Source organism: Magnolia sinica, chromosome 5, assembly GCF_029962835.1.
Source record: "Magnolia sinica isolate HGM2019 chromosome 5, MsV1, whole genome shotgun sequence".
In the NCBI taxonomy this organism is placed as follows: Eukaryota; Viridiplantae; Streptophyta; class Magnoliopsida; order Magnoliales; family Magnoliaceae; genus Magnolia; species Magnolia sinica.
This window is the reverse complement of record NC_080577.1, coordinates 42,554,412-42,570,677: the sequence shown is the minus strand read 5'-3', so window position 1 is coordinate 42,570,677 and position 16,266 is coordinate 42,554,412. Positions and strand designations below refer to the sequence as shown.

At 41.9% G+C, this 16,266-nt stretch overlaps 1 protein-coding gene and 2 long non-coding RNA genes across 5 annotated transcripts in view; 2 read left to right on the top strand and 1 right to left on the bottom strand.

Moving 5' to 3' along the window:
* LOC131245979 (uncharacterized) overlaps nt 1-2,663 on the top strand; it is a 41,728-nt gene extending 39,065 nt beyond the window's left edge. The window contains exon 2 of the long non-coding RNA XR_009171060.1: nt 2,364-2,663. This is a non-coding gene — a long non-coding RNA (uncharacterized LOC131245979). The remainder of the gene's footprint in view (nt 1-2,363) is intronic.
* Nucleotides 1-3,893, bottom strand: part of LOC131245975 (uncharacterized) — a 45,459-nt gene extending 41,566 nt beyond the window's left edge. The window contains exon 1 of the long non-coding RNA XR_009171054.1: nt 3,753-3,893. This is a non-coding gene — a long non-coding RNA (uncharacterized LOC131245975). The remainder of the gene's footprint in view (nt 1-3,752) is intronic.
* A 2,352-nt stretch (nt 3,894-6,245) lies between these two features.
* Nucleotides 6,246-16,266, top strand: part of LOC131245974 (zinc finger CCCH domain-containing protein 24) — a 42,619-nt gene continuing 32,598 nt past the window's right edge. For all 3 annotated transcript variants that reach the window (XM_058245816.1, XM_058245817.1, XM_058245815.1), the window contains exons 1-4: nt 6,246-7,049; nt 12,890-12,982; nt 13,065-13,391; nt 15,600-15,672. In XM_058245816.1, coding sequence (XP_058101799.1) covers nt 6,432-7,049; nt 12,890-12,982; nt 13,065-13,391; nt 15,600-15,672 — 1,111 coding nt within the window. In that variant the 5' untranslated portion in view covers nt 6,246-6,431. The remainder of the gene's footprint in view (nt 7,050-12,889; nt 12,983-13,064; nt 13,392-15,599; nt 15,673-16,266) is intronic.

The window sequence follows — 16,266 nt, the reverse complement described above, 5'->3', positions numbered from 1 at the left end:
TTAGTACATACAGCAACCGTCCAGAGCTAGCCGTCCATTGGACGGCTTAGATGTGATGTTCGCTGATGGACGGTCTAGGATGCAATACAAATACGCCATGCCGTATTGACGCAGTGCATTTACCAGAGGTGGCTCCACACGTGTGGGACCCACCAGTTAGATTCACACATAGATATATTGTGATATTATTTAAAAACTTCCCATGCATGTACTTTATATACATACACATGTATATAGTTTTCTCCCTTTCCCTTTTTTTTTGAAAACGTCCAGGCCTGATGTCTTTTGATGGACGGCCTGGATGATCCACGTCACCAAGGTGGGGCCACATACATGGCCCACCAATCGTGGTAGGGTGAGGTCCACCTGTTGACACAGGGTGCGGCCCACCTGTACTTGTGCAGGGCCCAAAATTAAGGTAGCTCACTAGTTTTGGGTGAGGCCCACTTGCATTTGTGCAGGGCCCACCTGCATTTTGGTGAAGCCCATATGCAGCCCACCTGCATATTGTAACGTGCTGGCTGACGTGAAACAACATCTGTTGCAGATGTTTTGAAGGTCACTTTCCGGCCCCCATTTTTGGCTCAAATGGGGCACTCTTCCGAGCAGTTTTTTGACCCGCATTGGCGCCTAGTGGTAGCATAGCGACAAGCGTTACCCTCAGCCCAAGGATGATCTGAGCAGGGACGTTTTCGCCCTGACTCTCGAGCCGTTTTCAGCCCGATTTTGAGGCGTGCAGCAGCTCGACAGGGCCTGATTTGTAGGCTGTCCTGGAACCCAGTTTCAACAACTATCTGGGGCCATTTACACGTTATTGCTTGGCCCCAGAACAGGGCCATACTCAGGCCGGTTTGGCCTTGAAACAGTGCTCCGATGCAGGTCACCTTCCTTTCCAAAATAGAGCCTGTTTTTGGCTCCATGTACGGCCCCTGCCGATGGGTGTTCTTCAGTCATGAACATGTGTGGGTGAGGTGTGATGGGGCCTTAGTTCGGGTTTATTTTAGAGTCCTAAAAGTGGAGAGAAAGTTCTACCTGTTTCAGTCGGGTCTGACCCGAGCTCGGGCTGTCACGCGCACACCCACCTTCTTCTTCTTCTTCCTCTCTTTTCTTTCTCTCTCTCACTCAGGCGGTGCCGCTATGGTCCCGCACTGACTTGGCTCAGTCCGATTTTCTCAGACTGAGTTGGGGCAGTGCGCTCCAAGCTCACCAAAAACGCCACACCCTCCCTCTGTTTTCTCTCTCTTTTCTCTCATTGCTTCCTTCCTTTCTCTCCTCTCTTCTGTGTGGAGTCTGGGAGGGCTGAACCTCCTCATTTATAGGCAAGGAGAGGAGGGGTCCAGCGGCTGGGATAGACTCTGCAAAACCCTAGGCAGTGGCCGTCGGTGGCGGCCTCTGTTTTTCTCAAAACGGATAAATGTGGCTTTTAATTCCTCCCGGTTTGGCTATTTTTAGCTTGAGAGAGAGCGCTCTCCCAGGCTGGCGTCTGCATGTCGGGAACCCTGTAGGTAAACTGACGCTGCTCGCCCTATTACGCAAATGGTCCGATCGGATCCCGTTTATCCATGATAAAACAAACGGTCAGTTACTAATTTCCTTCATTTGTTTTCGGAGGGCCACCACCTTATACGGTTTTGTTGGGGTGGGCCCCACCGAAAAAATGGACGGTCCGGATTGCCCAGAAAATGGCTGGGGTGGCTCACTTAGGGACTTGAAATCCATCAGTTTCAGATCCTAAAAATGGCAAGAGGTAATTTTTTTCATATTTGCAAATGGGTCGGTCAACAATCAATTGACCGCTCACCCATGGTCCAGTGCACTTCGTGCATTATTGTTTGGGTGTACGTGCACCCAGTCTTGGGGACCCACCGTGACTCTGGTGTTTGATCTGCCCCGCTCGATCGTTTTGGGGACTAGACATAAGGGTTCCAGCCCGACTTGGGACGAGGCCAAGGCCCAGGTGGGCTGTATCATGCCTTTCAGGGCTGAATTTGGCCTGAATGACGTGATCTGATAGTCAACAAAGTTTTATACTTGTTTTCAATGGTTAAATACGCGTCTACAACTCAAAGATACCCTGTTAGTTATCTGCTGACCTTCGTGGATTGAGTTCTTGGAATATTCCAACACAAGTGGTCTTAAAAATTAATCTGGCTTAATTTAGTCGATCGTGTTTACCTCTTTGATTGGTGTGGAGTGTAAGCTAAGTCTTTAGAGTCGTGGCGGATGGTCTCAATGCTGCTTGGGAAATCCTGCCCTGGGTGTGTTAAGTTAAGTCATTATGTCGACTAGTCTCAAGTTTTTAATAATTGTGGGTTTAAAAGGTAACACCCGAGTATCAGAGGTATGGGGTGTTACAGGCAAAGTTTTTCAATTTTGAGTTCGTTTCCTTAACGAGTGATTGACTTCCCATGGTGCTCCCTTTAGCACAATTGAGCTAGATATGGCAGAGCTTTGTGTTTGTGTGTGTTTTTGTTTCTTTCAATCTTTCCTATCATTGATAAAACAGATACATCTCTGGTCATTGTCGGAACTATAGTTTTCATCAATATCTACAATGTGCAGATGATAATGGCCAGGGTGTTTCATGTTGTAATGCAACATGTGAATACAATAGTGGTCTTGGATCCTGCATCTTTGTTGAAATGAAATGTCTGGTTATCATAGATTGTCCAAGTACATTTTTTAACAGACTATAAAGCTTAGCTATCTTTTTTTCTCAACAAGATTGAAATTGATGTGGGCATTATAAAGTGGAGAATTGACACCATTTCATAACATATATAACTGTACAACCTATATAGTCCATACGGTTGTATAAAATTGCCTACAATACTATTATTTTAGTAATTTTTAAGGCTACTGCAAACTACCTAAATGGTTTAAGTTGTGCCAATTTTAACCCAACCTATTGTTGGAAGGCTACTACCACCAAGCTGGTTATGGGCTTGGTGTGCTAATGTCAGCCTTAGAAAAAAATACTATATTAATAATCTGAAAGGACTAACAAGCTAAATTTGGAATGGCCATCCTAAGTACAGTAGTGCAGTTGAAAGAAAAAAAAAAAAAAAACAACGTGGCTAATATTGGTAACCTAACATTGTTGATGGGGCCTATATTTGGTGGGGTGTCCAGCCTTATTTTTAGGACGCCACACATATAAAGGCCTTGCATTGCCAACCAGATCTCGCATTAAGTGCCACAACTGGACATATTTTGAAATCTAATTCTATTTGCTAAATCTTAGCAGCTTAGAACACCAACAATTTTCTTTCTTTGATTACAGCCCCAGCCCATGCCATCTACATTCATCAAGTTATCATAGGCATGTCTCTGTCCTACTGCCTGCAATGTACTTGAAACTAGTCACACACACACACATGGCCAGCCACTTGGCAGCTATAATGTACATAAAATGCAATCAAACATGGCTCTTGCTTGGTTAGTGAACAAGGATTAACAACAACAGTCTCTCGACCAATGGCATACTTACTACCAACTAAATATGTCTAAAAAAATATAGAAGAAGAGAATCATGAATTGAAGAGAATCACAACTAGCCATTCCACAAGATTAAAATCTTCACAGGCATTCTATTAAACACCCGTCGAGCAAGATCGATGGTCCCCCTGATTAGATCCCATTAGATCTAGGACCTAATGGGATATCCAATCAAACATAATCACCCAAATAACATCACCACATTAACACTAGAACAGCCTGCAAGTCCCAAGCATGCACATGCTAGGCCTCACCTGATGGAAGTCCACGATCTATTATATAGTGTTGATTGGCACCTGTGGGAGCATCCACGCCATTTCATGAATGTGAAACCTTAACACTCTTGCATATAGAGAGAGAGAGAGAGAGAGAGAGAGAGAGAGAGAGAGAGAGAGAGCGACATCTAGGTAGGCGAGAGAGAGAGGTAGCGGTGTCTGCACAGACGATAGGAGAGGCAGGGTCATGGACACGAAGGAGATTGATGGTGAACTCGATGGCAATCCACGCTACCAAACAAGGAAGATGGAGAGCGAGAGGGGGGAAACAAAGAGGAAATTGGGGGCAGAGAAAGAGAGAGTCGGGGCGGTACCAGTGCTTTGTTTTAGTTAGCGCTGGTAAAGGATCCCCTCTAGCGTCGGCTTTGCACTGTTTTCTTGTAGTGCCTTTCACCTAGGTCTACGTGACCTTATCACCAAGTTGGATGGCAAATAAACATTATGGTGGGAATTAGAAAGTTTTTAATGGTGTGTATTCAACCACCATTATTTTCTTATAGTGTGGTCCACTAGAGAGTTGAATCTACCTCATTAATCTGCGTCCATTTCATTTAGACATACGTGGGTGTGAATTAGGTGAGTCTTAATAATGGCTTAGCGGGTGAGTCCCTCAGCGAGGGAGCCCCTTCCATATATCTATGGTATATCCACACTGGTCATTATTTTGCCTCCTCATTTTGGAGCATGGTTAAAAAAAGTGAGGCAGATACAAATCTCAAGTGGATCACACGACAAGAAACAATGGTCATTGAACACCTACCATTAAAAACTTCCCAAAGTGAGGCAGATGCAAATCTCACATGACAAGAAACAATGGTCATTGAACCCCTACCATTAAAAACTTCCCAAAGTTCATCGTAATGTTTATCTGCCATCCAACCCGTTGATAAGGTCACATAGATCTAGATGAAGGGAATAGCTATTGATAGGGTCACATAAATCTGGATGAAGGGAATAGATCTGCATGAAGGCCGTTGATAAGGTCACATAAATATGGATGAAGGGAGTAGATCTGCATGAAGGGAAAACACAAATATTAAGTTATTCCAAAATTTTTGTTGCCCACAAATGATTTTTAGTGGTCAATGACCACTTTTCCTTGTGGTGTGGCCTATTTGAGATTTGGATCTACTTCGTTTTTTAAAACATATCCTAAAATGAGCTGGTAAAACAGAGGGATGGTGTGGATATAGAACACATACATCGAGCTAGGCTCCACAATTAAGGACTCATCCGCTAAGCTGTTACCTTGGACTCACCTAATCTATGCCGCACACACAGGTATCATACTATTTATAACTGATATGACACCGCCAGGTCAAATGGCCAGGAAGCTGATACGTCAACAATATTAAATGGAAGATCATGACAGAATCCTTGCAACCAATACGATATGTAGAAGGAAGATCATGGAAAGCAAAGGTGATTGTTTCCACAAGACATACCACTCGTAAATAAGAGCAAACAACTGACATACAAAATGTAGCAAAGAATGAAAGGCTATAGTTCATGTAATGGCCAAGAGTAGTGTGCATAATCGTATGGTTAGTTTTTATTACATATGGCAAGATACAACTAGCTACATTGTTAGTTGATTCTGTGAAGATCGTGGAAAGCAATTCTGGTCAGGAATGTAATTGGCTATGTTTGCTAATTGGCTAATAAATGAAAGCGAGAATAAAGAAACGATTCATAAAATTATTGTATGCCATGACCCTCATAGGCATATAAATAAGGCTAAGAGTGAAGAGCTTCATGCTTATGCTAATCCAACACAACTCTTCCATACAGTGCAACGCGGTCTATCCCTCGTCCCTCATGGATGCCTTTAATTTAAATTTGGTCAAACTTCTCTACCGCTGTTATCCTGCATTGACCAATTAGCTTATTTATACTTCCACTCTACCTTTATGAATACAAGGTTGGATCATTAAGAGGATTGCTCGGTGTTGAACAAAAGATTATTAAGCTATCTGGTTACATGCTAAGTAAGCCTGTATGCCATTTTGCAATGAAGCCTAGATCTCTCAATTAAAGCAATGAACTAATAGTCAAATCATGACCATTCATCACAAACCCGGCCTTCTCTAAGATTTCAAATAGAGAGTCACCCCACCATCTTTCTCGTCACGTGTTTGGTCTCTCAATCAACATGTTGTGCAACATTTATTTGGCTCTCTACATAGAGCTTGATGCTCGTCCAGCGATGAACAGACAAACACCCCATGCTAGACACGACCGTGTCGCTTTGCCCGACTTCTTGTTAGGTGACGATTAGAAGCCCCATTTCATACAAGTAACGAAAGACTGCCGTATTTTCTTTTAAAGCTAATTGTTAGTATTCCTGTATTAAAACATTAATAAAGTATTTTCACTAATCTTTTATGATGGTGGCTGACTAGTCAGTCATGAACTTTGGTCCGCGGCGCTTTGGGTCACAAACATTTGGCATCGAACCGCATTTGGCAACAACACGGATGACCGAATTCGAGCGAAACAGGCCTGATGTTCCAGGCAGGAAATCTCTACGTGGATATCCTGATTGGCGGATTTGATGTCTAGCACGTGCTCGTAGTTTTCGCCAGGGTTTATCTATTTTCAGCGTACATACATGAAGACGGAAGGAGAAGCTCACAAACCGCTCCAAAGCCCTCAGCTATGGCACTCTCAGATGAAAACCCTCTCTCTCCAACCGAAAACCCGACCCTTACAGAGAAAGAAATCCAACCGTCAAATCTCCAATCATCGGACGGTATCGTTCCAGTCGACGCACTGAAAGGAAAACGAGACCCGGAAGCAGAAGAAGGCGAAGAAGATGTTAAAAAAGAGCCAGCTACTGCGGATGAAGAGATCCAACCGTCGGATCCCCAACCAACGGACGGTGGAGATTCAATCGGCACCAACAAAAGGAAAACCCCAGGAGGTGGAGAAGAGAAGAAGAGCTCTTTGCATCCTCTTTGGAAGACGAGTCTCTGCTCGTATTTCAGACGCCAGTCTGGAGTTTGCAGCCACGGCGACGCCTGTAGGTTCGCCCACAGCGAGGCAGAGCTGCGCCCTCGGGCCGACAACTCGTGGGACCCAACTTCCGAACGGGCAAAGAAGCTTCTGAAATCCAACGGCAGCGAGAGGGTTGAAGCCGTTCCAGAAGCGAGGGAAGATGTTCTTCCTGTGTCGTCAGACGGGGCAGAGCGATCGGATGCGGCTCTTAGCAGGTGCCTTGTCCATCTTCCGCTAAAATGGACTTCAGAGAATTTGAAGAGCTTCCTTGATACTCAGGTGAGTGGGTTTGGCCTTCTTCTTGAGTTGAATTTTTTTAGTGATTTTTTCTTTTATGATCTGCAGCATTGCTTGGTTGGGACTCTCTCTCTCTCTCTCTCTCTCTCTCTCTCTCTCTCTCTCCTTCCTACGAAATGTTTTTTTTTTTTTTTTTTGGTCTGTATCTGGGGTTGAATGACGTTGGCTTTGGTGATTGCTTGGATAATGGAAATCTTCATATTTACTGGAAAATGATTCTTTTAATGATTTCTTTTAATTTTGGTTGAATGGTATTTTCCAGCTGGATAGCTTCAGGCCTGATTATTTAAATTCCTGTGCTCTATTATAATGTAGTTCTGGTATTGTATTTTTATGAAATTGAGGTTGAGGCCTTTATGATGCAACTAAACCAAAAAAGAAACTCAAGGTACCATATTGCATGTTCCAATCACACACAAGAAGTAGAAAAGAAGCAATGCTGTGACCTAGCTCAACCGCCCTCTAGTCTTGCAAAAGCTAGTTTTGCTCAAAGGAAAAAACACTATCTATCTGGATTGTTAGGAATGGTTGGAGCCTTATTTATAAGGAGTGGCATATGAGGTCTCTTTCTTTGAAAGATCTCCAGCATCACCTAGAGGATCTAAACTAAGAAATCCTTGCTATCAAATATCTCTAGCATTGTCTACACTTCTAAAGTAAAGAGTCCTATAAAATAGGAAATTGTAAATTTCCTAACATAAAAAAGAAATTAGAATCAATTAGAAAAAATGAAACTGCTGCCACATATGATCTAGTGGCTCCACATCCAAGTCTTTTCTTGTGAACATGTGTGTGGGATGGGGTGCGATTGGATCAATTGAGCTATGTAACATTGGTTTGATTGCTTAATTGAGGAGTCTTAGAACTAAAAACTCAAGCATAACTAGCGTAGGTATGGGGGGCATGGTAAGTTTCGCTAACCATGTGCCACGCGGGGATGACTTGTGTCACATTCCAATATAAGTTTTGCACCATTTAGAAAATGGTTGCTACTCTTCAAATTTATGCAAAACAATCTAGACCATCTATCGTAGTGCTGGTTAATGGATCACTAAAAGGCTTTTTCAATCCTCTTGGGGCCTAAGGCAAGGGGACCCTTTATCTCCGTTCTTGTTTATTGTGCTTGCGAAAGCTTTAAACGCCGTGCTAGCTAAAGGTGAAGAGGCAGGGCTTATATCTGGTTTTCATGGCTCAAGAGTAGGGGCCAAAATTGGCCCTTCCACTTGGCATCGTCGGATCACTAAGGCCGACTTTCGTTCCTACTCGATGAATGAGTCTTGCAGTCAAGCTCCATTTTGCCTTTGCATTTGAGGGCCAATCTCCGTCTAGCCTAAGGAAACCTTTGCACGCCTCTGTTGGGAGTGGGAAGGAAAGTCCAAAGGTCTGATGGGCCTTTGCACATGGAAACTCCCTAATTACCTTCCCGCTTGCAACGAGGTGCACCGGTCAATATACAAGCACTAAGGGGAAAGCTCGTTGCAATACTATGATGGTGGCTCCATACAACCACTTTTCTCCCTACAGGGGATGCCACCATGACAAGCCTTTCAGGCTAAAGATGGTTGATTGATGTTTTCATTCTATAAATCAACTCCCATATCATTTTGGCTTAACTTCAGTAGTGATCGAAGAAGCCTAGGGATCAAGGTATTCAAAATCGGTTACGTAACGACTGTTACGTAACAGTAACGGTCATAACCGTTACGCGCTACGGGTTCGAAATGACCGTTATAGAAAAAACAGGCCGTAACGGCCTTATAACGGTCCTGTAGTAGTTTTTTTAAAAAATAAAAAACGGCTATAACGGCCGATACGAGGGCTGTAACGGTCGTAACGACCCGTATCATAACGGTAACCGTGGTGGCCATTATGGCCATCGTTACCGTTTTGGAACACCTTGCTAGGGAGTCAGCTGTCGGTTCCCCCATAGGCACAAAGAACTATGGAGGAGTTTATATAAGACAACATCCGAATTCTCTGATTCAATATAGTCAGCGCTTCAGCGGGACTCGGGTGACCAGAGTGATTAGTAGCTTGATTAGCTTAAGGGGCAGTTTTGTAGGTTTGTGAAGACATTCTTGTTGGTCAATTTTCAGAGCTGAGCCAACTGATCCAATCGTATCCCTCTCCCTCTACTTCGACGACTGGTATTTACCTTTATTTAAGAAAAAAAGTAGACCTCTGCAGGAGGCTGGTGAGATTTTTAGATGGAATATAGAACCATTCTGACTCAAGTGAGACAAATCCTTCGGGACGAGCACGCTAACATCCATTTTGAGGATGTCGAGTTGGAAAATTGAATCTATCGAGGAAAGGGATGGGGAAATGAAGTCTCTACTCATACCCCTTATATGAACCGTATGAGCACGCCCTTTGTCACCCCCACCGTGCTTACGGCTCTGTACCCCAACCCCATCTGATTTGGCCTCGGGGGGTGGGAATTATAGAAAGCATCTCTCTTTTGTCCCTCCTGACCCTAAGCGATGTTTTTATGTCGATAATAGGTTCTACCTGCACCACTAAAAGATGAGCTCGAGAGGTTTGTTGGAGCCATTACCGTTACCAGAAGGGCATTGGGCAAGCATATCCATGGACTCCATCTCGGCATTGCCTAAGGCGGGAGAGCATCAAGTCTATCATGGTTCCCATCTTCAGTTTGCAGATAACATATTATCGTTTTGTGATGCAAAGGTAGACATGATAGATAATCTAAGGAAAATTTCAGGCTGAAGAGGTTTTGGGTCTAAAGATTAATGTGGGGAAGAGTGACATGCTGGGGATTGGATTATCTAAGGAATAAGTTGCTAGGTTGTGTGGAGGTAGACATGATAGACAATCTAAGGAAAATTTTAGGTTGCTGCGAAGAGATTTCGGGTCTAAAGATTAACGTGGGGAAGAGTGAGATGCTTGGTATTGGATTATCTAAGGAGGAAGTTGCTAGGTTCGCAAATGTGTTTGGATGCGGAGTTGGCTTCTTTCTTTCCACTTATTTGGGGCTACTGTTGTGTCTAGGGAAACCTTCGAAGCATTTATGTAGCAAAGTAATAGAAAGATTTCAATGGAAGTTGTCCAATTGAAAGGGGAGGCATCTATCTTTGGCGAGACATTTCACTCTCATTAAGGTGGCTCTTTCCAACCTTCCCATATACTTCATGTCCCTTTACAAGTGCCTAACATCGGTCTTGGATAGATTGGATAAGATGCGTAGGGATTTTTTTATGGCAGGGCACTGAAGATAAACACAAGTCCTACCTATTAAAGTGGGACGAGCTATGTAAGCCTCTACATGAAGGAAGCGTGGGCATAAGAAATCTGGAATCCATGAACGTCGCTTTGCTTGGCAAATGGCAAAGGAGATTTGGGACCGAAGAGGGTAAGCTTTGGAGGGAAGTCATCGCCTCAAAGTTTGGCTAGAAGAAGGGGGTTGGGAGGTCAAGAAATCCTTTCATTACCACACTTCAGGAATTTGGAAGACCATCATGTTGGTGGCTTTGCTGGTTCTATCTAGCTTGGCTTTTTCCCTAGGCATTGGATCCCATATTTGGTTTTCGAAGGATTCCTAGTGTGGAGACAGGTTGTTGGAGGTGGATTCCCCTTCTCTAGCAAGATTATCCCCTATGAAAGATATTTTGGTGGCTTCATGCTTTTCATCCGACGGGGTAGAGGGGAGCTTGGCGCTCTCTGTGTCGGAGGGACTTAACAGATGAAGAAGTTGAGGATTTTATCATATTGTTGGAGAGGCTCCAAAATATTATGCCTCCTCTGTCTTCAAGGGACTCCTTGGTTTGGAGCGCATCCCCTTCTGGCAAATACACTAAAATCTAGGCTTCGATGCTTTCTGGTTCCATGGGGCTCCCCTCTAAGGTAAAATCTTTCACCTGTTTGCGAGAAAGCGAATTTTTTCCATCAACAACCTCCAAAAGAGGGCAATGATTCTTCCCAATACTTGTCTCCTTTGTATTAACGATGCAGAATTGATAGATCACTTATTTTTGCATTGTCCATTCACATGCCAAATATGGTACTGCATATTCGGGATGTTTGAAGTTACCTGGGTGATGCCTCACTCGGTTGACCAAATGCTCATGTTGTGGCATGGGATCCAATTGGATAGAGAGAGGGTTTGTATGCATGTAGTTTTTTGGAATATTTGGAGGGAACACAACAATCGGTGCTTTTAAAACAAGACGAGGCCTTGGGAAGAAGTTTTTTGGAAGTCTAGGTGTGATTTATTTGAGTGGGCTTCTGTTAATCCTCATGTGGATGTTATTTTGGCTAAAATGATGTTGGGGCTGTAAAGTTGCTGGTTTCCGTTGTATTCTTTGTTGCTGTGGCTTTTTGCCTTGCAACTTTTCAATAAAATAAGTTTGTTACTCTATGGAGAATGATGTTAAATTCTTATGGATGTGCATTAGTAGGATGAGTGTAATAGCTTGCATGAATTTCGGGCAAATCTAGGGTCAACCTAAATCCATTAGGTTCATGAAATCATCATACAGCTCGAGATAACATGGTTTTAAAAAAAAAAGAATACATATTTGGAATCTTCTAAATATTTGAGATTTTCCCCATATTTTCTGATATTTTTTAAGGAAAAAAATGGACCATTATGGGGGACATTATTGGCCGTAACGGCCGATACGCATGGTGGTTTCGGTGGGCACCGATATGCCCATCGAAACCAATATGGCACACCTTGCTCTGAATTGAAATCGTTCCCTTCAATTTATGTTTTGGGTTCAAATGCCTTTGAATTAGATCTTTGGTTGGATAGATATATATGAATTTGGCTTTAATGCCTTTTTTATTTGCAATGTTGGTTGGGAAACCTAAAATAACCAATTATTGGAGCCATGGGGTTCACTGTTTTCTGTATTTAGGTGTAGCTTTGATGATCTGGTCAAGCTCCCCGTTGGGAAACCTAAAATAACCAATTGCTGAAGCCCCGTGAATTTTGAGGAAATGGGCTTTTCTGTTTTCTATATTTAGGTTTACTGGATCTAGCTTTGATCATCTGGTTAAGGGCCCATTTGGACACAGTCCAAAATGGTGTTTGAGGCCTAAATGCTGTTTTGATCCAAACAGCAGTTGCTGTTGTGCATTTGGATGCACTTTAGGGACCCCAGTCTTTTCGCCCGCTTGCCAAAATGGGTGTGAATGTCACTTGAATCGATTGAAACACAAGCCGTTGTGCATTTGGACATACTTTAGGAACCCCCGTCTTTTCTCCCGCTCGACAAAATAGGTGTGAAAAGTGAAAACACCCACTTGACTGAAAACACAAGCTTGCAAGTTGCAACCCCCTTTTCGGAAACCCCTTTTTGGGAAGTACATCCAGATGAGCCTTAAACCCCTTATATTGAAGTTCCTATTCAAAACGATGCCATTGTTGTTAATGAATATGGTTGCCTGCTTTTATCTTTGCTCCATTTGTTGGACTGCTTTAGCATCAATTATCAACATCCCTGTTATTCTTAGAAAAAGTTGTATTTTATTTTCCTCTGTCATTGGTTGGATAGCTTTAAGTATTGAATTTATTGTGACAGAAAAAGAATGTTGTCTTATTACTTTGTTTGGGTCAAAATGTTCATATCTTCGAGCATTGATTCAATTGCTAATTTGGGTCAATTGGTTTCAGTTCAATGGCATTGTTTGGATTGCTTAACATCCCAGTCACAAAAGTTCTCATGATTAATATTTTTGATTCCACTCGTTCTCATTTTTGACACTCTTGCTTTGTGATTCCTATTAACTTCTTCAGTCATTAAGAAGAGGTGGGTTATTCATAAATGTGGTTTGACTAGTATCATTTCATTTGGCAGGGGATTATCTACAAAACGGCTAAAAAGAAGAAGGGAATGGCAGTAGGTTTTGTTGGCTTTGAAGATGAAGAACGGATTAAAGATGCCACCGAGGTACCGTCTATACTCTTTGCAACATAATAAACGCTTTGGGAACTTGCATGTGCTTTCACATCTTATTTTCTTTCAATGATAGGTTCTGGATGGGAAATCAATCGGCAACAAACGTGTAAAGCTTGCAAATGTCATTCATAGATCATATGAGAAGAAATCCAACTTGGCAACTGCTCTTGATAAAAGAGTTGCACAACCTACGGAGAATCCTTCTGGCAGTGAGGATCCTTCTGTGACTCCTAGTATGATTGAGAATGAAGATACTGTGGAAAAAGATAGTGATGCTGTTGATGGTTCAACAACAAAAACGAGAAGTGCTCGTGATGTAGTCACTCCCCTCGCCCATATGCCCTACAATGATCAGCTGGAGCACAAGAAGAACTCGCTTGTTCAAACTCTTAAAAGGCTTGTAAGATCTATGCTTTCCATGTTTTCATATTTGGATACTCTTAGGTAGTTGAAGATCTGTTTGATGCCGTTATTTAATGCTTCGAAAATGTGTCTTTTCTAGATTTCAGTTTGTAAAAGGGTTGGAATTGGGTATATGGAATAGAAAAGGGGTGGAAAGAAGGTAATTCAAGAAGAAAACACAATACAAAGAGTTATCACTTATTACACAAACATTGTCATCATCATCTAAGCCTTATCCCATTTAATTGGGGTTGGCTACATGAACCCTATTCCTAGTGTTTGGATTCATGATGAAAGTTTTGGCACAAGATTGACATTGACTGCCAACCTGATGCAATCCTCCTCGTCTATCTGGGTTGGGGACTGGAAATGAGATCACAAAATAGCCACATGTGCAATGTAATAGACTATTATTACATAGGTTTATTACAATCAATCACTATCTAATAGTCTATTACATAACGAGTTTGCATTAGTACACAAACCATTGTCATAGTTGTATTGATGGAAATTCAAAAAAAAAAAAAGTGTACATGGAATAGGTATTGTGTAGAAAGCAATGTTTTAAATAGCGTGGCGTTTGGACCTCTATAGCGCGTATCGTAAGCTACACAATCCTTAATATTTTTTAATTAAAATAATAAAAAATGCATAATTTCTATGAGTTCTTGACTACGAACCTGGACCATCAACCACTTATTTCCATGCAAAATCTCTCTCTCTCTCTCTCTCTCTCTCTCTCTCTCTCTGCCTTTAGACTTCTCTAAGTGTGACTTCTTCTTTTATTTATTTATTGAAACATCACAAATTCATGATATTGAATAGACCACAATTTGGATGGTTCAGATTAATTTAAGTGATCTATTCATGATATGGACCACAATTCGGATGGTCTGGATTAGTTTAATGTAGTGCCATGTGTCATAGGTATAAGTCATCACCATTTTAAAGTAGGCATTAAACTAACATAGAAAAAACACTTAAAAAAATGAGATTTCAGATAGATTACGCTATCTATGCTACACACTACGCTACAGTGCATGTAGCGCATTGTAGCTTACACTACATACCCTGTAGCTTACGCTACCTGGGAGTTGCACTACTTGCATACATAGCGTAGCGTACGCTACATGCTACGCTACAACGCTACTGAAAACACTACTAGAAAGAAGATAAACCAAGATGCGAAAACAAATCTAAAGTAAAGAGTGATAACTTGCCCGAAGGCAAAGGAAAGATAAAAAAGTCTCTCTCTCTCTCTCTCTGAGAGAGATAATGAGTATTTTATTAAGAACAAAGCAAAACAAGCAGCAACAAAACAGCAAAAAGAAAACAAAGAAAAAGTAACAGGGGCATCGAGGGGGCAACCTTATTACATTACATCCTGAGAAAAAGATGATTACATCCCTTAAGCTTTGGCACACAAGAAGCCCATTTGTTCACTAGCAATCTAACCCTTTGGAAAATTCCCTCAATCGTCTTCTGTTCATTTCTGAAACACCTCACATTTCTTTCCTCCCAAACAGCCCACCAAGCTGTAAGCAAGGCTGTTCTGTACAGCATTTTTCTCGCCTTTCCAATGCTACCGCCATTCCAAGCAATTAGAAGTTCACCCACCGATTGCGGGAAGGACCAAAAGACTTGGAAGCGACCCAAAATGTCTGCCAAATCTTCCTTACAAAGGGGCAATGAACAAAGTGATGGTCAAAGCTGGAGAAACTCAGGCATGGTTTTTTATGGCAAAACCTTCATATGACCAAAGAAGGGTACATGGGATGCCTTTTACAAGCCCAACTATCTAGTTTATATAGGAAGGACCAAGTTGTAAAAGCCCAACTATCTAGTTTATATAGGAAGGGCCAAGTTCTCATAAGAAATCTCCACCATCAATTTCAATCCTAGCCCTTGATTTGTCATATATATACTATTCTCTTTGTTTTGAACTTCTGCAATTAACTCCTAACCTATCACCCTTTTACGCATATTTTAAGGAACAAGTGTAAGCCCCCTCCATTTTATTCTCCTAACACCCATTTTGATGTTAAATTGTGCTAACTATTTAAACCCAAGATCCATCTGTTTCAAATGGGATGTCTAGCTCTTAGTGGGCTGTCTTTCCTCCCTTGTGTCATTTTGGGACTTGCTAACTTATTTGCACCAGTAAATTACTCAGATTCAATTTAACTATTGGGGCTCTTCCTTGTAGACTCGAAATGCACGTAAGGCTTGTCCAGATGCTGTTCCGCTTCCAGAGTGGATTCATAAGTCAAGGGAGATTGGTAATTTTCTTGTTTCCTATTAATCCTCTAGACTTCTCGTTTTCGTAGAGACTTATGTTGTTTAAATGATGACACACTTTGAGATTGGGATATAGCTTGAAGAATCTTGCAGCACTTTTGTCCTCAAGTAGCTTATTTTCTTCCTTCAAATGCTGCTCTATGAACCCTCTCTCCTTTTTTTGCTTCTTACAACCTATGTAACAATGGGGCCATTCTTTAAGAAAATGTGGTCTAGTGCCAGAGCTAGACGCACCAAACTTTTTTTGACACACTTAATTGGGAAAGATTTGTGTATGTTGCGTTCTTGTAATTTAGCAGTATTTGCATACAATGTATCTTCAGTTATTTAAATATATTTGCTTTGGCATATAAACTAAGATTATTGATTCAATAATACATTTTTCCAACCAGTTGGGTTCAGCTTTACGAACCTAATTTTGCCAAAAAATACCAAGGTTGTCTCCGGTTAAGTGAGAAAGCCTTCACATTCATTCTCACCACCTCCATTTAAGTCCTATGTTTCACCCTCAGGTCCTTCAACTCCAATCAAAATTCCCTTCCTTACAGGGCCGTCTCCGGGTTTCATATGAATAT